Below are 22,572 nucleotides of genomic sequence, written 5' to 3' on the forward strand. Positions count from 1 at the left end.
ACTTGGTTTTACAGTTTGTTAAGGAAAAATTAGATCATGTAAAACAAAGAGACTAACACTTTCAAATGCATAAAGTTATCCGATTAAAGCCATTGGACACTTGCGGTAAACAGTATTGTCCAAGGCCCACACTTCGTGTATCACAACTTATATATAAAATAACAAAGGTGTGGAAATTTTGGCTCAATCGGTCATCGGAGTCGGGAGAAAATAACGGGAAAACCCACCCTTGTCTACCCACGTTTCATGATATGTGTTTAAAATAAATCCGTAATTCTCGCTATCGAGAATTATTATTGTTTTAATGTTTGTTCAAAAAGTAAAGCATTTCATGGAATAATATTTCAAGATAAGTCTTTCACTATTACCTTCTGTAAACCCTGTGAATTATTTGTAAATCTGTGAACTTTTCATTTTTTGTCTGTACCGAAAGTGTATAATGATGGCTTTAAGGTGAAATAAAGAGTTAAGGTTCATAGTTATTATCACGTTCCAATTATATCCAATTCCAGACATGTACTTATTGAATCACCAGGATTTGTGAGAAACAAATTAAGGAATTTGAGTTCTGATTTTGCTCTATTTTTTTCCCCTAGAAGCAGCAAAATACTTCAGAGTGCATAAAAAGTCAAAGAAAACTTTCCAGAAACACAAAACAACCGCCTAAATCCCACAATAATACAATCACATTCCACAAGGAATCCAAACCAAGGAACTATTGAACAATTATTTACAAGTGATGAACAAAAAAAGAGTTAAGGAAAAACAAAAAAGGGGACCTATGTACAATGAAGTATTTTTAATACAAGGCATGAGGCCAGTTGCTGGCCACTTTAAAAAAAGCTATACATGATTCAGGAATTGAATCTCTCCTCGTGAACAACCATTTGGTTTACAATCACCTTCACATCCACTATCTAACATGGGATATATTTGTTAATGGAAAGCAATACAAGTGACCAAAGATTTGCATCTTTAAGTGAACTTTTTTATAAGGTGCAATCGTTGTGGGAGATTTGGAATTTTATCACAGACATTGTGCATAGTTTGATCCTTGCCGCGCAAGAGGAGGACAAATTAAGGCAGAAACTGCTGTTCAAAATAACCACTTGGTGAATTTACTGCTGCATGGTTTTAGGACAAGCATGGCAGACTGGCCCTACACTTTAGAAGGCCGGTTCATACTCGCTGCGTACTCACTGCATATGCAGCGCGCGGACCCGTTTTTGAAAGTCTGCAGTGCGTAAAAGGAAGCGCAGTGCGTAATCGTATTTCGCAAATGCATATGAACTTTTCAAAATGAAAATAAGGTCGTACACACTAATCCGATGCGTAGTCGAACGAATTGAAATATTTTAACATTTTGTCGGATGTGTAAGCGCAATTTGAGTGAATAATGTTCGTGAATAACATCATTCGTTTCCGCGTGCGGATGCAAACTTAATGCGTATTTATTTTTTATTTTGATTAAGTATGAACGCTAAATCAAATTTCGAATTGTCTGGTGCATGCACGCAGTCGCAGCGAGTATGAACCAGCCTTGGTGGAACAGCAGTTCGGGCTGCTGAACTTACTAGATCCATTTGTGAAGAATAATGTTTTTCATTCTACACTTGAATAAAGAGATCTGTAGCATACTTTCTCAAGATCAGGGTTTGACCTTTACAATTTCAATAGACCACCAATTTGTTCACTCGTCCATATTTTAATTTGGGTTTCAACAAAGAAGAATTGACCGAAGCGGGACTTGAACCATTGACCTTCGGATTTGCGTACCAGTGCTCCATCAACTGAGCCATCCAGCCCTTTGTTGGTGGTCTCCCTATTTTATAAAAACTAAAGACCATTTATAACGCAGAACTGCCCAGTTTGACCATGTGCTATTGGTGCTCAGTTGTTTAAAAACATTGTATCTGCAAACCAGGGAGAGTGCTGATGGTTCTCTGGAAGATGCAACAGCGGTTCTACAGTAATAAGGGGTTTGGGACCAGTCTCAGGTCGGTGCTTGATTTGATTGTCAGCAGAGGAAAGTGGAAATGTCTAGAAGGCAAATCTGGTCCTGATATCTTCAAGTTTCTTCGATACCTGCAGAAAAGAGAAGGACAAAATACAGTTAATGGTTATAATAACTTCAGAGATTATAAGAATCAACACAAAATGGAACAAGAGAGAACAAGTAAGTTCTAGATGTGTAATAATGAAAACTTGCTATGAACAACATCTAGTGAACTTTTATTTAATAAGATTTTATTTAGATTAGGAGGGGTAGTTGGGAACTTAATAATCGTAATCCTAATACCTCGCTTGGGTTCCTGTCTAGCTCATCAGCCACGCTTCGCTGCTTACTTGTATCCATTGAATTGAACTGCTCACACAGATCACCGTCAATAACATTCTGTTTAAAAACATTAACAAAGACCAGGTTAAAAAGTTTAAATTTCAAAGTTATAAACCAGTAGGGCCTATAGAGTATACCGATAATAATAAGAACAACGGTAATAATTAGGTAGTTCATATAATTCACATAAAAACATAAGAGAAGAAAACCGCCAAATTTCATGGCTCTGCTTACCGTAAGCAAAGAATCAGCGCTTACGAAAGCAGGGAATTGCGGGCTTATGGCAAGTGTATTTCTCAAATTGGCAGTGAATTGTTGCTTGTAGGCATTCTTTGCTTACACAGCTAAGCATAAATTTGAGCAAAGAATGGTGATTTGTTACCGCATAATTAGACGGTAAGCAGAGCCATGAAATTGGGCCAAGGCCTCAATTTTACAAGTAGTCAAGATTTCTCTTAATTGAGTATCAATCTTATTTGCTAAAGCAAAATGTGATGTCACATTACAAATCACTATGGCAATACCGGCAATTCATCTTAAGGGATGGGATGGACGGCAGGGTTTTTTGGGGGGTGTGGTTCTGGGGGGAGGGAAGGGTTCTAGGGGCGGAGGTCAATTATCTGCCGAACAGCGTGAAAGAATTTCTGATAACACTTAAAACAATCTGTGGACTCACCTTGATTGGGAAGAAGTAGGATCTAAACGAGATGTGGTCCCGTCCGCATAGAGGCGGGTACTCTGAGCGCATGTGCATCTCAAGATGTTGAAAGAAGTCATGGTCCTATACAAAAGGTAACAATGTTTATACACTGGTGAGGATAATGTTTGTTAAAATTCCATTTAAGCCAAATGATCCAATAAGGTTTCTAGCTGAAGCATTAATATATGAATTTAAAGACCAGTGAAATGGTTCGGAAATTAGCGAAAGAATACATTTAGAGCTGGAAGAAGCACTCTACAATTAATAAAACAATGAAACATTTTGTCGTTTTGTTTTTCTTTACAAATAAAACATCAATATTTATATTCTTCAATCAAATAAAGAATACCATCCAAGTAGGTTTACAAACCAATATTTTATAATAATAATAGTAATAATATTAGGTCCTTATATAGCGCTTTATCACACCCCTAGGGGGGTATCAAAGCGCCCAGTATTTTGTCCTGCAAGGTATGTGGAGCTACGTTTTGAAGTATGAGACTTATTCCTTAATAGCACCATGTAATGGTTTACAAGGTGCTGTTGCGCAACATGCTGCCAATCAAACCAGGAACACCAGGGCGAACCCCTTCTCTTTTCCGTAAATGCACTGTGTTGTTTTGCGTGCGTATACACAACACACAGGACCAACTAACGTCACATTTCATAAGAACTCTTTGCAAAAAGAAAAAAAAAAGCGAGCCTAAAGCCTTTGCGTAAAACCAAGTATCAAGTCTCACCTCATGGGATGTGAATGGCACGAGGATTCCAACTGCCCCAGACAGCGTGGTGTACACCAGTGACTCTGAGCCACCGGGGATCAACGTTGCCTTCTGGAGCGATAAGATGGTGTCTCCGATGTGGAAATTGATGATGATTTCAGACTTCTGTGAAGCCCCGCTGAGGAGACCTCGATCCCAGAGGGCTTTGACCCCCGTCGGATCTTCATCAACGTCATCGTTGGTGCCTTGTATCAGCCGAATCTATCAAATCAACATTAGAAAGTTAAAGGCAAAAATTCATAAAGCCTGTGGGCACAATGCTTAGCAAAAACAGCTTACCAGCCAGAATACTATACAGTAGCCATTGCTGCAACTGGTATCCAAATCATTTCTAGCTTAGCAAAGAAATGAGCCTGGCAGTATTTTCTGCTTAACAGCTTTATGAAGTTGGGACCAGGTAGCTTAGTGTTAAGGTTTAAGGTTACAGTTACCCGATGGATTAAGACACAATTTTTAGCACGAGGCTCCCTTAACAGAAAAAAAAAACATACAAAGTTAAAACACGATCAGTTTGAACGTGACCATGATATCGCCTCCGTCATCGTGCCCAAAAGTTGTAGTGCATAGATGATGGTAGTGAATGTAACAGGCCATGAAGGCCACATAGACATGGTCTCTGTTGCCCCTGTTCTTGGCCCTGGTGCCCCATTTAATATTTCCCAAAGACTTTTTAAAAGATTTTCCAATGGAAGTGCCCTTGCAAAATGAAACAGGCCTTGCACTCTCAAAGATGAGATTCCAGGCATGAATTGTTACGTCCAATTGTAATTATTCCTTTTTTACTTACAATTGAAAGATTTCCAAACTTATCGGCAACAGCGACCGTGTCGTAGTCCATGCAAGCCATGGCTGTGACCCAGCGAGGATGCGTATCATCAGCGAAGATGACCATCTGATTTTCGTGACGTTTATACCGTACAAAGTGAAGACTCTCCTGAACATCGCTGACTATGATCCGCTGACCCGTGGTCTGGATATTCACTATGAAGTTTGGGATGTGCTACAGAGTGGGAAAGTTTTCAAAATAAATACAAAATAAATTATTAAACACTTCTTGCGTTAAAATTCTGCTTTGAAATTCTGCTTCCGTTGTTGGGTGTGTAATGAAATAAATAAATAAATAAAAGCTTTGTTGATTTGTGAAACTGGAAAAGTCTATTCTATTAACAACAATTTGTCTCAAAAAATTTACTCAGCTTCATGGCTTTTATCAATTAGCTAAATGGATTTAAAAGATGAAGAAAAGAAGACAAAACCCAGAAAAAAACCTTAGAGAATAGATTTTGTAAAATGTGCTTTTTAAGTCTTGTTTATTATTATTATTATTATTATTATTATTATTATTATTAAGTCAAATATAATTAAGATGAAAAGGTTCACTTAAAGTGAGGATTTGATTATGTTAATATTGAAAACTTACCTTGTTTTCACATTTTCTGAGCATCTTTTTCTTTCCCAAGTCGTAGATTCTGAGTAATCTACCAACACCGATTAAGACCCGGCCCTGAAAAGTGCAGATTGCTGAAGGGACATCATCCACTGGAGTCTAATAAAAGCACAACAAAAACATAAATAAAACTTGAAGTTTAGGCTAAAAGTATCTTTAACAGAAGAACATTTTCAAGATCACTTAAAATGCAACAATTAGTAGGTAAAGTTTGCTACACACTTTTGTTTTAGGGACACTGGGTGGTAGCAGACTTGAGGCCTGCCCAAGAATACACGCCAATTTTACAAATAAGGTAGCAGTTTAATATTTGTATAGTGTTGACGAGACTAAAACCCCCAAAACAATCCCAGTTGGTATTTATTTCACATGAGTTTTAAGGACAAATCAAAGGTGTGTTCAAATCTTACTTTGTGAAGTAATTCCAGTTTCTTGCCATCCTCTGTGAGCTGGTAGGCATGGATGAAACCCCCAGAGCAGGTCCTTGGGCTCAGGGTGACGTCTTTGGCCGTACCCACTAAGACAAAAGTGTCGTCTCCTCTACTTGCAAACTTACACAGGCAAAGACTGCAGCAAAACCAGGTAAAAACAAACAAATTTTACAAGGATCCTACATAAAGCATACATTTTTAGGACAAAAACACTAACATAAAAACGCTTATGACTTCTGATAAAGCAAATCCTGAAGAGTTTTAAAAAAGTGTGGTGTACCAAAATAAATTCTACTAAAGGTGATGATGAGAATTGAAAATTAAGTTGTAAACAAAACCCAGTAAAACCTACAAGGTATCAATCAACTCTCAATCAAATCCCCAATAGAAAACTTTGAAAAAGGATAAATATTTAGAGGGAATTAAGGTTTCTACCTGAACGCAGCCTCGTTCTGTTCCAAAGCCACAGAATCCAGCGTGGTTCCATTCACAGGGTTCAGTACTCTGACCAGCGACGCCCACATGCCCGGGCCTGCCTTGGGGGCGCCAAACAGACTCTCTGGAAGGTCCTCTTGAAGGAAGGCTTCGGCCATCTCGGCAGCTAGTTCTCTCTCCTCATCCCCAGCTGCTTCTACCATTTCCTGTCGAGGAAAGCAGGGCAAGTATCAGTATCTCTTGCCTCTATTTGACCCACACCACCCATAGCAATTAGGAGTGAGCTTGCAGGGTCAGAGATGGAATAAAACTGCTTAGTGCTTTTGTAAGTGGCTTGATGTTGTAGTCTCAAGGAGTTGAGAAAAATAAATGAAAAGGTTGGATGAACAGGGATGTTGTTGAACATTTTAAAGATATATCCCCTCTTGGACAACTAGCATCCAACGCGACAACTTTAGTGGATCATAATTGTTTTTTTAGAGGACAACATAACTTCATTTTGTCATCTTGCAAAAGAAGAGTGGACCACTGTAAAGGGGATTATAGATCTTGTGGCTTGTAGTTTATCAATAATTTTGAGTTGTACATAATCATTACTCTATCAATATAAACCACACCAGAAACTGACTGGGTAAATTTTCAAAAGGATTATTACTCTGCCTGTATTAGGTTCATTTCCCAGGTTTGATAAATCAAACTTTTCATTTTCAAAGCTTTTGGCTTCAATGTGGTTTTAGCAATGAACCAATTTAATAAACCAGTTAATAATTTCAAATTTTCATTTTCAAGTTTTTGGATACAGTGTGATTTTATCAATGAACCAATTTAATAAACCAATCAATAATTACAAACTAAGGAGTCTGGTGCCCTACCTCTGCCATCTGTTGTTTGCGCATTGCTTTGGTTGTTTCTGTGTACGCATTGTGTTCACTCTCAATCACCACTATATTATTACTCTCTGGATGGATGGCAAATCTGCGAGGCGTGTAGGTCAGTGGCGTTGATACCTGGTTGAAGACTGCCCCAAGCTTTTCCAGAGCCAAGATTCTATCAATGGGAAACATTAAAAAGGAAAATAATGTGAATATGCAAACATTGCAAGTTTACTTATTTATTCTGGATTTCACATCCTTGATTTTGGTCATTCATGTTTCAGACCTATCCCTATGATTACATCAAAGCATTCCTTCCAACATCCCCTACCCCAGCCTCAAAACTGGGGAGTCTGGTTGGCGTAGTTGGCCTCCCAACTCTTGGGCTCCGGTTAGACTCACGCCAGGGGCACTATTTCGATTTGGTTTTCCAGTCCCAACCTAATTGAATAATACTCTGGGATGTTCTTCCCGCACCTAAAACTTGAACTTTGTTGTGGTACCCGTTGCTAAACTTTAACCCAAACTGCCTTGAGCCACTAGGCTATCACGGTGGTCTACTGGTAAGACACCTGCTCACGCAATGCAAAGGCTGTGGGTTCAAATCCCACTCCTCAAAAGTACCCAGCTTACAGAATAAAGTGCTTAATACATATCGGTGTAAGGGTAAGAACAAATTATGAAACTTCCTCCTTTGTATTCTTTTTATAGGGTTCTTGGCTAGTACAGTGAGTAAGTTCACTTTAACACAGGTCCTTGACTTCACAACCACAATTAATATATCAAATGAAATGAGAAACACTGATTGTTTACCTGAGTGTGTTTGTTGAGATGGCCACGATTCCTTCGGGGCACTGCTCCGAGGCAAACCCAGACGCATACTCCAATGTCTCGTAGGACAGCGGGGTCAGGTGGAAACGCGACTGGTACCAATAACTAAGCCACGATCGGCTAGACATGGCAAGAACCTACGGACAGATCACAAATCAAAAACTCAATTCAGTTCAAATATTTTAGTGAGAAATCACTTCTTTTTTAAAACTACATTACTTCAGAGGGAGCCGTTTCTCACAATGTTGAATACTATCGACAGCTCTCCATTACTAGTTACCATGCCAACATTCGTTTTGAGTAATAACCAATAGTGACCACTGCCTTAAAGCTACTTACTGATTCAGAGCCCTGCATCTTGATCCTGAACAGCTTGACGGGTCTGGATCCTAGATACCTTGTTCTTGTGTCGGATAGGTCACCAGTTACAGAGTCGAGCACCATCCTCAACAAAACACCATTCTATACATGACAAAAAAAGGGGGAAATGTTAACATTGGTACAATTGCAAATTTATTAATGGTTTTTATGTACCATCTTGCAAGAAAAAAGATATTGAGAAAAAGGCAAAAAGAGTTTATGTCAGCAGTTCCAACTGATTGAAGTCTGCTTTGCAACAACTGGCAAGGGCAACTTAGTACAAACTTCATATAATTATAATTATATTTTTGGGGGCTAATCATCCTCACTCGCAGCTAAGAGCTGAATTGCGAAGGACGCGGCTATAACGTGTTCGAGAAGCAGGCATGCAAGGGCGCATTCAGCTGCCAGCCACATCAACCCATTATGACCACGGAGCACAGCCAAGATTGGAAGTGTTTGATGTCTGGAAAACCCTTGTGGCACAGCAGAGAACCAACTCGACTCACATATGGCCCTGGCCGGGAATCAAACCTCGGTCACCTTGGTGAGAGGCAAGCGCTTTACGCACACGCCACCCAAGCCACCTGAATAAATGGCAGATGCCTTTGGCTCAGCACAACATGTGTTCCAAATATTGACCACCTAGGCCTACGATGTCAGGGAACGATTTCGTCCAAAATTTTTGCATAGCAAAACTGCTATGCAATTTTTATTTTTGTATAGCAAACTCAAAATTTTGCATAGCAGTCCATAAATTTTGCATAGCAAATTAAAATAAATGCTTAAATTGCAGATGTGTATATTTGCGCAACGGGTTAAGGTCTTAGGGCGAAATTTAAGTAAAATGCTGTCATACATAGGGCCTAGCTTGTTACTTTAATTGTTTTTGTTGTGAAAAAAAGAAAAAATCTGTGTGCTAACAGTACACGACATCCAGTGTCAACTAGTTAAGGACGCAATTACCATGGAATTGTTTTTTTTTTATCCCACAATTTTCAATGTCTAGACTTGGTTTATTATAAAATAAACACACCAAAATCAGCCTCATGGGGTTAATTCAATGAGAAGGGGGGGGGGTCTTAAAATTGAATTGAAAAATGAAATGCTAAAATACTAGTTCTACCTCAATGCATGTACTTTATGTTTATTGTTTGGACAATTAACGCAAACAAATCAAAATATTAAATGAAAATCAACGAGGACAAAAGTCGGCAGACACAAGTTTGAAACTTTGAAACTGAAAGGATCTTTGGATACAGACAACCAAGAATTTTCATAATAATAAATATGATAATAATATATTAAGAATAATAAATGTGTGCAAAATAAAGAGACAACTTTAAAACCAATTTTATAATAAAGGGAACAACATGAACTACATGTATATATATCGTTTTTGCACCGATGATATTCAGTTGGAGATATTTTGATTTGTTTGCGTTAAGTACTGCGATTGTCGCTAAAGTATTATTTTGTGCACAGCACATTATTAGCAGGAATCAATAGTGAAGCGATGTATCTTCACACGACTAAAACAAAAAAGAGATCAAAGTTCTTGCATTTCTCCAGCTCCTTTGTCGAAAAAACAACAGTTTAAATGATTTAATATACCTTGCAGATGTTCTTAACATAAATAAACAACTGTTTTTTCTTACTTTCCAAGTAGAAAACATCAGTTTAGTTATAAAATCCCAAGTCACCACCGCTCAGAATAAACAAATCCACATGTGTGTGACTGCATGTCAAAACACCCATGTATGTACACATGTAGTCTGGTTCGCCCAATGTCTGAGGGGGATAAAGCCTAGTGGCTCAGAGACACGTGTTCCTATTGGCTGTTGAATTTCCATATAGCGCGTAACGAATGTTTTCATTGGTCAATTTTGCCCTACTGCCAGAGCACTGGGTAAAAGTATCACGGAAGAAAACGTTAGTCGTCGTCGGCGGTGATTTCTTATTAATTTAGCATCGTTTTTCTAGCGGGAAAATTGATTTAATATGAATGGTTTTAAATAAAAAAATCAATATTTTTGTATCAAGCGTAAATGTTGCAAAATATGCATCGCAAATTGGATCGCAAAATTTGCGATGCACTTTTCAAAATTGCATAGCAAATCATCCAAATTGCATCGCAAATTGCGATGCGATACAGGGGAAATCGTTCACTGGATGTATTCCTCACATAGGACGCGGCCGTTGTGGGCAGGTCCTTTATGTATTAATCCCAGCTGTTTTACTCTAGCAAACTTTTCAAGTGATGAAAGGATTGTATAAACAGATAGTGGAGCATGACTACTTACGTGAAGTCCAATGTTCAAGAAGAGCCCACCAGCCATTCCCCTTTCTCCCGTCTCTGTTGCCTCTGTGCCTCCCATCTCAACGATGCAGAGGGATTCCGAGGGAGCTGGTAATGCTTGCATACTCAATGGCTGTAAGCAATCCTGTAACAAGAGATTAGGTATACACGGTCAGGCATTGAAGGGGCATAGCAAATATTTTAATCTGGTAAGGGGTACTTCTAGAGAAAAACAATTAGGCCGGTATGTTTTTGGTGAGGAAAGTAAAGTACATTTGTATTGGAACTTTGCACGTCAGAGCAAAAGCACAGGGCAAAACGGCAAATGCTGTGGGTGCTATTGGTTGTTTTGAAGCCTGCATGATGACGAGTTACCTGTACTTAAAAATCAGAGCAATTTTCGCCCTATTCATTGGCTTCCAATTCATCAACATATCTGTTTCGAAATTCTTCTTCTTGTGTACATAGCAGGCACGCAACTGCCCGTTGGAAAAAAAAAAGGAAAATTTTCAAAGGCACAACGCAAGTGCGGAGCGAGGCAGCCGAAACGCCACGAGACATGATACCCACAATGGTATCCTAAAAAATATTGAGGTTTATTATGCTCTAAGGTGTATTGTTAGCATGTACTAGTGCTGGGCGAATAGTGAAATTTTGTTATTCGGATACCACTGGCCAACTATCCGAAATTAACCGGATATTTGAATAGTTTTTTTGCCGCTAGAGGGCGCTGTTCGTTTGTGAATGAGATCTTATGGGCGGATTGATATTAGTTTTAGACAGTGTCACTCGGTTCATTCATAAAAATAACCGGATCTAATTTAAAGATGGCGATTTGCTTTTTCTTTTCTTTGTTTTAACTCTTCATGGAGGTGAGCAAAGTTAAATACTTAATATATGCTGTTTTATGCTGACTTAATAGAAGTTTCTTAAGGATTCAGACAAAACATTCCTATCAGTTGTCACTCCGACGTCCGCGGATATTCGGATATTAAAAGAATATCTGGTTACTTGGTTGTAATTACAGAACTATCCGGTTTATAAATAGGTATTCGCGCCCTATGCGGATATCCGGTTAAGAAAAAAAACCGCATTCGCGGTTACAGATAGGAAAACCTATTCGCCATTAACCGGATATTCGAATAATTCGCCCAGGCCTAGCATGTACTAGGCTTATTTTACATGTTTGTAGTTGTACACTGTATATATATACACAGGCATTTATTATTAGGCTAAAGCTAAAAAAAAAAAATAAAAAAAAAAAAATGATTTTCACGTAAAAAAAAAAAAATGCGGAATTCCGCGGAAACGCGGAGGTGTTGCATGCCTGATATAGTTGTTCATAATTTAATCCCAGTTTATCTCCAAAATCTCTTAGTCCTTTGTTCATTTCACAATCATCAGCTACCCGAAGCATTCGCTCTTCTTCCATCCCTCATTTCCAGCTTTCCCCGGGACCCCACACCATGACACGCAATGGCGATTGGCTTTTTCAGTCATAGTTCTTAAAAGTTTGAAGCAAGCTATCCCGAGCATTCAAGCGGCACATTCATTGGATAATTACACTTAAAGAAACCTTCAGTAGAGTGTCATGGCCGAGTGGTTAAGAGCATCAAATTTAAGTTCTGGTGACTTGGTTCAAATCCCGGTCGTGACACTTGAGCAAGATACTTTACTATAATTGCTTCTCTTCACCCAGGGGTATAAATGGGTACCTGCGAGGGTAGAGGTTGATATTGTGTATGAAAAAGCCTTTGGAGCAATATAAACTGTTTCCACGGTTGTATACTCCCAAGGGAGCTGAGAAACATAAAAACGGATGTTATTGGCCCTACACTGTATGACCAGGGCACTAATGTAAAGCGCATTGATATGGTTATTGTGAAATGCGCTATATAAGAGTTATTATTATTATTATTATTATTATTATTATTATTATTATTATTATTATTATTATTATTATTATTATTATTATTATTATTATTATTATTATTATTATTATTATTATTATTATTATTATTATTATTATTATTATTATTATAATTATTATTATTAAAACCCATCTGTTTTGTCAATCTAAATAGTTTGGTTATAGTGCCTAGAGAAACATACAATTTAAGAGCTCTGTAAATGGTCTTTATAATTATTTATGAGCAATGTAGCGACGACTGGTCAAATGTTCTACACTGAAGGTTTCTTTCATCATTAGATTGTTGGTTAAAGTTTCCATGATACTTAAAACAAGTCGATGTACGTTATTTATTCATGTTCCATCGCGCTGAAAACCAAAAACTAAGAATGAATGTATCAAGTAATAATAGAAACTTACCGATTGGTCAAGTGATATGATTCTGACCGTGTCGTCAGCGAGACCAACAGCCAAGAATCGTGCTCTCTGTTCCCCTGATGGCACAGTGGCTAAACTCATGCATTTGACATCGGCTGACATCTCCTTCCGCTCGGTGTACTCATTCAATTGTCCTGTCTGATGATCAATAATAATTCAAAATGGGATTAGGGTTCTATTGGGCCGATACACTTAAATTGCGTGCCAATACATGGAAATTACAGTCAGTACAAAAACAAATATATATCAAATAAAAAAAACAGGTGAAAGTGCAGAAACAAACAAAAAACAACAAATTCACGAAAATTACCACGGTTTCGAGTCGCCCACCGCTGTTTGCACTTACATATGGTGACCTGCCATGTCACATCACATGTACTACTGATTTCATTCCCCCTTTTTTGCTTTGCAGAAAAGACAGTTTTGCTGCTTTAATGCAAGTAGTTCTACGAAATTACGTCAAAATCAACAGAAAAACAACTAAATAAGTAAAACTAAGTCTTACTGGGTCCATCTCAAAGTACACCAGCTCTCCTCCTGTCAGAGCAATCACAACCTGCGGAAAAGAAGAGAGTAACAATAAATAATTTAGACAACCTTTTAAACTTCAAACTTCTGCTGAGGTTTCTATTGATTTTCAGTGGAATCCATTCAGCAAGGGGAGGATAACAATTGATAATTAGAAAATCTTTTAAGATTCAAACTTCTGTCGAAACAGTAATTAGGTATAAACACCAATATCCAGAAACAATGGAGACACTGCAGACATAATCGTTAATTCCAAGCCTTTACATGACTGGTGGCCATGAGCAGAAAGACCCCTTTTATATGAAGTCAAACACACCAAACAGCGCCCTCACTGAGTGGTCAATGTTCCGTTATTTCCTCTTACCTGACGTTGATTGACGGCACATTTGACGATGCTTTTCTTGCCGGGTGTTTTCCATTCGTTGACACGTTTATCAGCTCTGATGTGACGAATACCCTCTGGATAAATCTAGGCACAATCAACAACAAAAACAGATGTACAATAAATATGGCATTGTGGTCAAATGAAAAGATTTAGACACAGGTAGTAATGTTCAACTATGAGCGCAGAGAGTGAAAGCTTGCGAATATAACGCCTGCTTACACACACATTTACCTTTGGGTTTTAAAATCCTACTCTGCAATCTGGGGTGTTCTGTATGGTTTTATCTTCATTTTATCATAAATTTGCTAGATTTTACACACAAAAATAATAATAATAATAATAATCATTCTTTTTGGTTGAAATTTGGATTTCTGGTTAAAACAAGAGAAAATTGCATCCCTGTTTGAGTGTCATACTTGGCGCTAACTAAATGACTATTATCATCGCTACAAAATCTGCATATTTGGCTACAATGCAAACTTTCAAATCCTACTACCAAGATGATTTGAGTTGCTTTTAGGAATGCTTAAGGCACAATGAATGGCCATTCTTATTATTATTATAAAAAGTGATAATTACCTGTAGGAGAGAATCGTCCCCAATCAGCGACGAGGACAGAGTGGGCGTGGTACCCAAGAACCCGGAGTCTGTCACCTCCTCGACCGTCTCTCCGATGGACAAGACCAGCGTAGCGTTGACGAAGGACACGATGATGTACGCATCAAACTCATCTATATGGCAACAACAAATAAAAATAAAAACACGAGAAACAAAAGAGAAACAAATTAAGCATTGGTGAACATCAAACAGTAACACTTGCTGTCATTAACACCCACTGAGTTTTCAAGCCTGGCGATGGACGTTTTGCAAACTCGTATACAACCAGTTTTCAATTTTATAACAGCAAGGAAAAGTGCAGATAATTATAATCTGTTTTGTTCCAACGTCGGCACATGACAGATTTGAAATGTCAGATAATGTTATTAACAGCAAACAACAAAAAGCAAACAATGAAAAAGATTTGTCGTTGTTTCATGTGGTTTCAGGTGAGATTTCCTTGTGTCCTGGAGGGTTGTATCTTGGGGGAGTCTTATAAATTCCATTCCGGCGATGAGTTCAACTATCATCAACAAGATCTTCAAGAAAATCCTTTAGTAGATTAACTAAATAAGATGAGTGGTCCGAGATGGAAATCAAGACGAGAAGAACACTGAGTAAGCCATTCTTAACAAGATCCATGAAAGGCTGGGTATCATCTCTTCCAAGCTATAAAGACCATCAAAGTCCAAACAGTTCAGCAGATTTAAAAGAAAAAGACATTTGGTCTTGCAAACATTTATTTTGGTCGGTAAAATTTATGAGCTATCAGAATTGTAGACCAATGGAGCTTTTCTTGAAAAGTCAAGCCCTGATCATCATAACAATACTTCCTATTGAACGTGTACAGCAGTAATCAAGTCCAGGATTTAGAAGAGAAGATGGTCAACAAATAGCATTCTTTACACTAGATGTTCTTTTTTTGTGACACGTGAGTCCGTAGAATCCATCCTTCCCTATCTTGTTATCTAGCCACACGGTACATTTTTAGGAATCCTGTTGCATCAATGTAGTGCGATTGACGGTAACGTTGTTTCACTTGGCTTATTTCGTCACGTCAGTATACAAATGTTGCAACATGCATGTAAACAATAATCTGTGCACAAAGGTTAAATCCCTGAGCTTACTTGTTCTGTGTGAGGAAGCGAGACATGTTTTGACAAGTTAAAACTTGCGTTCACTGTAAAAGCAATTTTAGAACGTTGGCTGCACTGACACTGTTGGTAATCAATTGACTAGCCGGAACTTTCTGTCTTTCTCATTTTAAGCAAACATCATTCCCACAACAATCACAACTTAACAGTTTGTTTTAATGCTTCCCTTCACAAGGATCCCCTAGACGAATCAACCTGGTTTAGCTATCCTCTCCATTCAACAACAGATACCAAAACCAAGTCCAAATATAGTGACGATGAGGAGATTTAAGAAATTTGAAGAAAGTTACTATGCAGCCACCAAGAGCGTTAGATGACCTGTGACCTAGCTGGGAAGATAAGTCTTGAGAGGGTTATTAGTCTTCTTTATAATTTTTTAAATAATAAATTATTAAACCTTTTTAAAAATGTAACTTCTGTTAAAACTCATTCCATTACATCATTTACTCGATTTATACGAGGCCAGGTCTAAGTAAAAATTACAAAAAATCAGTTAGTGCCCCTGACCTATAACCAAAAGTTGAGCAGGTTAACTTCCTTCTTCCTAAGCTACAGCCATCTTTAAAAAATTACACAACAAAAACATACCCAAAATAACATGTGCACCAAGAAATTAAAATCGAACGAATAACTTTTCGCTTTCGATTATGATAATTGGTCGTGGTTAAATAAATCTGCACTAACTGATTTTTTACATTTTTTTTGTAAGCCTTGGAAAAAAAAAACCAACACCAATGTGCGGACTAGCCTGAACTTTGAATATTTAAGAAAAATCACTATTCGCTTTCAATGATGACAATTAGTCGCGGTGAAATACATTAAAAACTTCCTTGGCAGTCTAAAACCATAACAAAACAGTTGACATTTGATTGTTCGGGCCATCATTTACATCTACAACATTTCAAGAACATATTTTTATTTGCGAGAGTCAGTGCGTACAACAACAAAAACATCCTGGAAATCCACCTACACTTTATAAAATCAATTTGAAATACTAATCACTGAATAACAATGTCACCAAAAGTTTTTGACAAGAATAACCATGCAAGCAGACTGTCAGTAAAAACCAAACTTAATTCACAGGTGGAGAATACAAACCCATTTGAGGTTGCCTTTGCCAGTCAAGGACACTTAGAGTTTAACCTGTAAAAGAAGAGAGAGGCCTGGTGTTGGTTTGGGGACCATACACCGGCTGGTTAAAGTATATTTTGAACAAAGATTTCTCAACTTGGTGACAAGTTTTACTTAAAGGCAGTGGACACTATTGGTAATTACTCAAGATAATTGTTAGCACAAAACCTTTCTCGCTTACATTGTGAGAAACGGCTTCCGCTGAAGTGACGTAATTCTCAAGAAAGAAGTAATTTTCGACAAATTTGATTTTGAGACCTCAGGAGTTTGAGGTCTCGAAATCAAGCATCTGAAAGCACACAACTTCGTGTGACAAGGGTGTTTTTTCTTTCATTCATATCTCGCAACTTTGGCGACTAATTGAGTTCAAATTTTCAAAGGTTTGTTATTTTATGCATATGTTGAGATACAACAAGTGAGAAGACTGGTCTTTGACAATTACCAATAGTGTCCAGTGTCTTTAACAAATAACGAAGCAGAGACTGAGTTCTGCTTTGGTTTGGATGACCATTTAGTGACTGGCATTCGCTGGCCAACACGAAATGTGTTCCTAAACAATGAAGTTTATCAAAATAAAGTCACGACTTTTAGACAAACTAATAATCGTGTAGTCAAACCAAAGTACAGTACAAAATGTGTACAAATTACTTTACAAAGCATTTGACGTGAGGTTTTTGAAAGGGAAACAAATATCTGGCTAAATAAATCTACTTTTAAGTTAATACATAATCAACGTTTCTTTTTAAAACGAGGCATCTTGACAGTCAACCAAAACCACAGCAACAGGGCACAATCTCTGGATCATTATACCTAACGTTTAATACACTACTGGGTACCAGTTGTTGTGTAGTACCAGTTCATCTCAACTGTCAAAAGAATACAATACCCAATTGTTACGCAAATAACAGTTGACATGAACTGCATAAACAGTTCAGACAGGTACCACCGATTTTAAGTAACAATATATCCTACATAAATATTACATTAAAAGTCAATACAATCCATAGAATCTTTAATTTGAGGTAACAACAAGAAAAACTTATCTCTTGTAAAAATTCCATGAGTGGAAAAACAATTCAGTGCCAAAATTTCAAAATGTCAACCAGCTTTATAACTTTGTTGGGTGCCAAAGTTCAAATGCGCGTGAGAATTGCACAATCTATTGTAAAAAAAACAGACAACAACTTTCTTACAGCCAAAACGAAAGAGGCATAATTTTATTGCAAAATATTGGTAAATTAAGGCATACCTGGTCAGAAAAAAAGAAGTAAGTGGTTTACCTTCTTAGTTTGTTTTGCAAAAAATCTTGTGCAAAACATGTATTACTCGATCCCATACAAATTATCTCCAATACCTTATATTGGATCCTCCCCAAATTAGAACCACAAAACAAACATACACCAAGTCCTCCAATTTTGGCTTGTGAAATGCTAATAATATTATTGTTTTTTAAAATCCTATTATCAAAATCATTGTCTGTACGCACAACAAAATATTTTAAGCTTGCCCTAAATGTAAGTATGAGTTGTAGTATACATAGTGTCCATACGTTATCGGGAGGAATGCAAAATTAAACAGGCAGTAACTCAAGGTTAGCCCCAAGGCTTTTTCAGGTTTTCCAGGGGCTTTTTAGCGTTAACTTTGAGCCCTCGAATTACCGCTGGTTTCCTTCTGCATTTCTCCCACAAATATTTTTTAAATACTGTGTTATTGAAGACAATGCACAAGTACTGCGTAAAAGAACTAAAAAATATATACAGTAAGTAATCTTCAAACCAAATTTTTAAATGATTACAATAAATAAAATGTGATAAAACATAAATAAATAGAGACAAACGGGAGAATATATTGAGAGGATTTCTTACCGTCGCTGAGTTTCTTGACAGTCCAGACAGCGTTGGGATTACCTGGCAGCTCTGACACAGCCATTTCTGACACCTGGATTTCAAACGTCATCAAGAAATTAGTATCAAACAACAATAAACAAGATTTGATAACAGTTGGGTTTGAAGATGTTATCATTGCCAGGGTTCTCTCGAGGAGTTTTAAAAACTGGGACGTTATGCACCAAATATTTGTTATGCTTAGCCAAATTGAAACAAGGTCTTTGGAATGTTGTTCATCTTGGTTTTGAAAGCCCTACTTTGCAATCTGGAGTATTCTTATTGGTTATCTCTGGATTTCAAAACAATCGTCATCAATGAGTCAATATAAAACAAAAATGAACAAGAGTTCGCCGAAGGATTTTTTTTATAAACAGTGAACCTAAGGTTTAGGATGTTTGGCCCAAGCCAGTAAAATGAAACAAGGTCTTCGGACTTTTTTCTACTTGGTGTTTATCTTGGTTTTAAAGTCCTAATGTGCCATCTGGAGCATTCTCCCTTGATTTTTTTTTTAATGCAAGTTCTTTTAGGCTGCAACGGCTGAAACTTGCAAGAATCAGCACGCAATTCACAGGGCAACTCTCGTACAGTTCCAGTGCAAGTCAAACTTGGATCAGATTATTGAGTGAAGAAAAGTATTCGGTTATAATCAGCGGCATTCATACGAAGCGCGAATAGGTAATCATCATCTCCATAGTTTGACTGCACTTGAAGTAGGGATGAAACTGGTTATCAGCTAAAATCCATAAAGATAACAATGTTGCCACTGGAAATTGGCAAAGCAATAAATTTGCTTTGCAGTATTTTCTGCTTAACAGCTTTATGAAATTGGGCCCTGGTTGTATGCTTACTTGGATGAGTTCAGTGACCTTTGGTAAGTTAAGGGTTAACTATTCATGACCTCTCACATCTAAACCATAGATTGATTTCAGTGACCTATACACCTCTCTTAATATTTATGCATGAGGTACGTCACAATGCTAACTCAAAACAAGGCGATGGGCGCAGCCACTGCAAGTGATGGGGAACGTGCACCCATAGCCTCATTTTGGGTAAGAATTATGACTTCATGCATAAAAACTAAGAGAGGCGTATGGTAAGTAAAGGGGTTAACTATTCATGACCTCTCACCTCTAGACCATGACGGAGAACTCGAAGGGACGATCGGGGCCCTCTCCCTGAAGCAACGTACAGCTGTGGTGTATCTTCATTGGCTAAATCGGCAATCTGCTCATCAGGAAGGTCAAGCATAAACAAAAGAAAAAACATGAGCACAAAAATGTAAAACCTGTTTATTATCCCTTAAACAGTTGCAAAGTAAATACCTGATGCGCAAGAATCTCGTTTTAACAAGATTCCATTAACAAGATTCCAGTGCAAGTCATTCTTGGATCAGATTATTGAGTGAAGAAAAGTATTCGTTATAATCAGCGACATTCATACGAAGCGCGAATAGGTAATCATCATCTCCAAAGATTGACTGCACTTTAAGTAGGGAACGATGTGGGCACTAACTACGCAGAGAAAAACCTTTCAATGCAAACCTTCACAATGGCAGGACTTGGATTCAAATACCAGGTTAACTACTCTAGTAGTATGCCTGCGGATTAACTTTGTTCTTTTTTTATGTAGGTGAAAAACCTAAATAATAATATTCTTCATCTCGATTCAACTATGACATCTATTAAAAACTTAAAATAAAGCAGTTGAAGTTTCACCATGATTCAGGCATGATATTGGAAAAAGTGGGCATATTTTGTTGAGTAGATGGGCTAACTTGACAAATGGTGAAGACTTTTTAAGCCTGATTAATAAAATAAAAAAAATCAGATTTATCCAAGGCAAAAACTGTCTGAAAACAGTCTTAAGTAGGAAGAAAATCACAAGTACCGGTACTCTTACCTGGCAGCTCATGATTGGAGATAAGCTTTCCATCTGATCAATCTCCACCAGGTTCTTGAGGGAGCGAGGAGCAAAGAAGAAAGTGTCTCCTTCCTCCAGGGGCATGGCACTACTGAACTCCGGTTCATCGTCGTCATCCCCGAGATGGGCAATCTGGTAGAGGTAGCTGCAAGACGACAACAAGAGAAAGGGAGGATAAGATTTCTAGATTGGTAAAGGTTGCTGGTTCGAATCCAACCCAAGTAAAATGCCTGTGTATTTTGTTTTTCCACAGAACACGAGGAAAGTACTAAGTATACAGTGCTTACACACATTTAAAATAAGGCCTGGGCCCAATTTCAGTGAGCTGCTAAGCAAAAAAATTTGCTTAGCATGAAATTGTTGCTTTGATAAAAACAGGATTACCAAACGAATTTCCACATGATTTCAGGATTTATCAAATAATAGCTGAACACCAGTAATAAGCGAAATGCAAGAGATTGAAACTTGGTTGGTAATCCTGTTGTTTTTTTTTCAAGGAAGAAATTTCATGCTAAGCAAATTTTCGTGCTTAGCAGCTCTATGAAATTGGGCCCTGGTTAAAAGACGTATTGTGCTTCAGTGCAGTTCAATCTTGGATCAGAACATTAAGTGAAGAAAGTAATTTGAGTATAATCAATGGCTTTTCATACGAAGCGCGAATGGTGTGTCATCATTTCCAAAGATTCACTGCACTTCATTAGAGGTACCCATTGGGTGCCCTTTACCCAGGAGAAAATGCCTTGGTGCCCTTTTCTTTGGTGCCCTTGCCATTTCAAAAACGAAGCATACAGGCCTGCCCTTACCAAATAATTTAATACAGGACACTCCTTGGGTTAATTACTAAAATAACGACAATATTTAAACAACTCTGAACTCACTGGTTCCCGAATTCAGCAGCCAAAAACAGGAAGCCAGTTTTAAGGACGTTCATGCTGGTGGCGATGGGGACCGTGTCAAAGTACTTCATACGGACTTCGGTGACCATGTCCTCGTCTGTCTCAAGGGTTATCTTGAAGATGTCTCCCTGCTCCGTCTGAGCCAGGAAGAAGAACATCGACTGTAGAGAAAGAGATTGAAAGGTTTGTGGTAATTCATTGATTATAAGTATAATGAAACCTATGAAGATCGTTCACATTTGCATTGAGTACTAATATTTCTTAAACTTTCCAAGAAAGAACAAATTAAAATCGATACCAGTCAATGCAGTTCAACTCAAGATCAGATAATTATGTGAAGAAAGTTATTTGAGTATAATCAATGGCTTTTCATACGAAGCGCGAATAATTTATCATCATTTCAAAAGTTTGACTGCATGTGACTAGATCATCTGATTGACAGAACATCATTTGTTCATGGTCGGATTTGAATTTCCCATAATCTATTCAACTTCCTCGAGCGACAACACCAAATTCTGGAACTAATTACGAGTAACCTTGTTGTCTTTCTTTTGTAAAGGCATGGTTTCATTATGGACAACAAAATTTTCACACGAAATTGATTACTCAAAGTTCTGTGGCAGGGTGGGAACGAAACTTGATTTAAAAATACTGACACGAGACACGATTGGTAATCAGGTTTTTCCCCATGCACAAGCTACTGTATCCGGCCGATACGAACCAAGTTTATACAAGCAAATTCATTTGTTTCCATACCTTTGTTTTATGAGTTGCACTGCATACGAAGATCATCCCCCTCTCTGGATCGTCAAGATCATTCTGTTACAGAAAGGAAAACAATTAAATAAATACAGAAAACTATTCAAATGGTTTAGAATTGTCATTGGATGATTTACAAGCATGAAGTTTATAGTATGAAACCCAAATATAATTCAGTTTCCTCCTGAGGAAAATCAGAGCAAATTGATCGAAACGTCAATCTGTGAAATGTCAATGTTACAGCACTGTTTCTGTTCAAAATAATCACAACTCAGTTTGAGAGTGTTCCTGTCCAATGGTGTTACCATAAACTTTAGTAGAAAATATTTATAAAACCTTGCCCCAATCTCAAATTTCTTTCCTTATTGGCATTAAGAAATTTTCTTTTTAAAGACTTTTAGAGAATGTTTGCAGTTCAACCTAGGATCAGATTATTGAGTGAAGAAAAGTATTCGGTTATAATCAGCGACATTC

At 37.7% G+C, this 22,572-nt stretch overlaps 1 protein-coding gene across 1 annotated transcript in view; it reads right to left on the reverse strand.

Annotated features, from left to right (window-relative positions):
• Nucleotides 1-369: 369 nt before the first annotated feature.
• LOC117289012 (splicing factor 3B subunit 3-like) overlaps nt 370-22,572 on the reverse strand; it is a 29,217-nt gene continuing 7,014 nt past the window's right edge. Inside the window, exons 7-27 of the mRNA XM_033769910.1 lie at nt 22,096-22,158; nt 21,322-21,500; nt 20,423-20,588; nt 19,652-19,747; nt 18,503-18,575; nt 14,335-14,486; nt 13,735-13,839; nt 13,348-13,398; nt 12,825-12,980; nt 10,500-10,640; nt 8,176-8,298; nt 7,819-7,973; nt 7,006-7,180; nt 6,134-6,339; nt 5,678-5,834; nt 5,241-5,366; nt 4,608-4,820; nt 3,779-4,021; nt 3,015-3,119; nt 2,300-2,395; nt 370-2,085 (exon numbers count right to left, since the gene is read on the reverse strand). Coding sequence (XP_033625801.1) covers nt 2,041-2,085; nt 2,300-2,395; nt 3,015-3,119; nt 3,779-4,021; nt 4,608-4,820; nt 5,241-5,366; nt 5,678-5,834; nt 6,134-6,339; nt 7,006-7,180; nt 7,819-7,973; nt 8,176-8,298; nt 10,500-10,640; nt 12,825-12,980; nt 13,348-13,398; nt 13,735-13,839; nt 14,335-14,486; nt 18,503-18,575; nt 19,652-19,747; nt 20,423-20,588; nt 21,322-21,500; nt 22,096-22,158 — 2,826 coding nt within the window. The 3' untranslated portion in view covers nt 370-2,040. The remainder of the gene's footprint in view (nt 2,086-2,299; nt 2,396-3,014; nt 3,120-3,778; nt 4,022-4,607; nt 4,821-5,240; nt 5,367-5,677; nt 5,835-6,133; nt 6,340-7,005; nt 7,181-7,818; nt 7,974-8,175; nt 8,299-10,499; nt 10,641-12,824; nt 12,981-13,347; nt 13,399-13,734; nt 13,840-14,334; nt 14,487-18,502; nt 18,576-19,651; nt 19,748-20,422; nt 20,589-21,321; nt 21,501-22,095; nt 22,159-22,572) is intronic.

The sequence above is a fragment of the Asterias rubens genome, chromosome 4, assembly GCF_902459465.1.
Source record: "Asterias rubens chromosome 4, eAstRub1.3, whole genome shotgun sequence".
NCBI lineage: Eukaryota > Metazoa > Echinodermata > Asteroidea > Forcipulatida > Asteriidae > Asterias > Asterias rubens.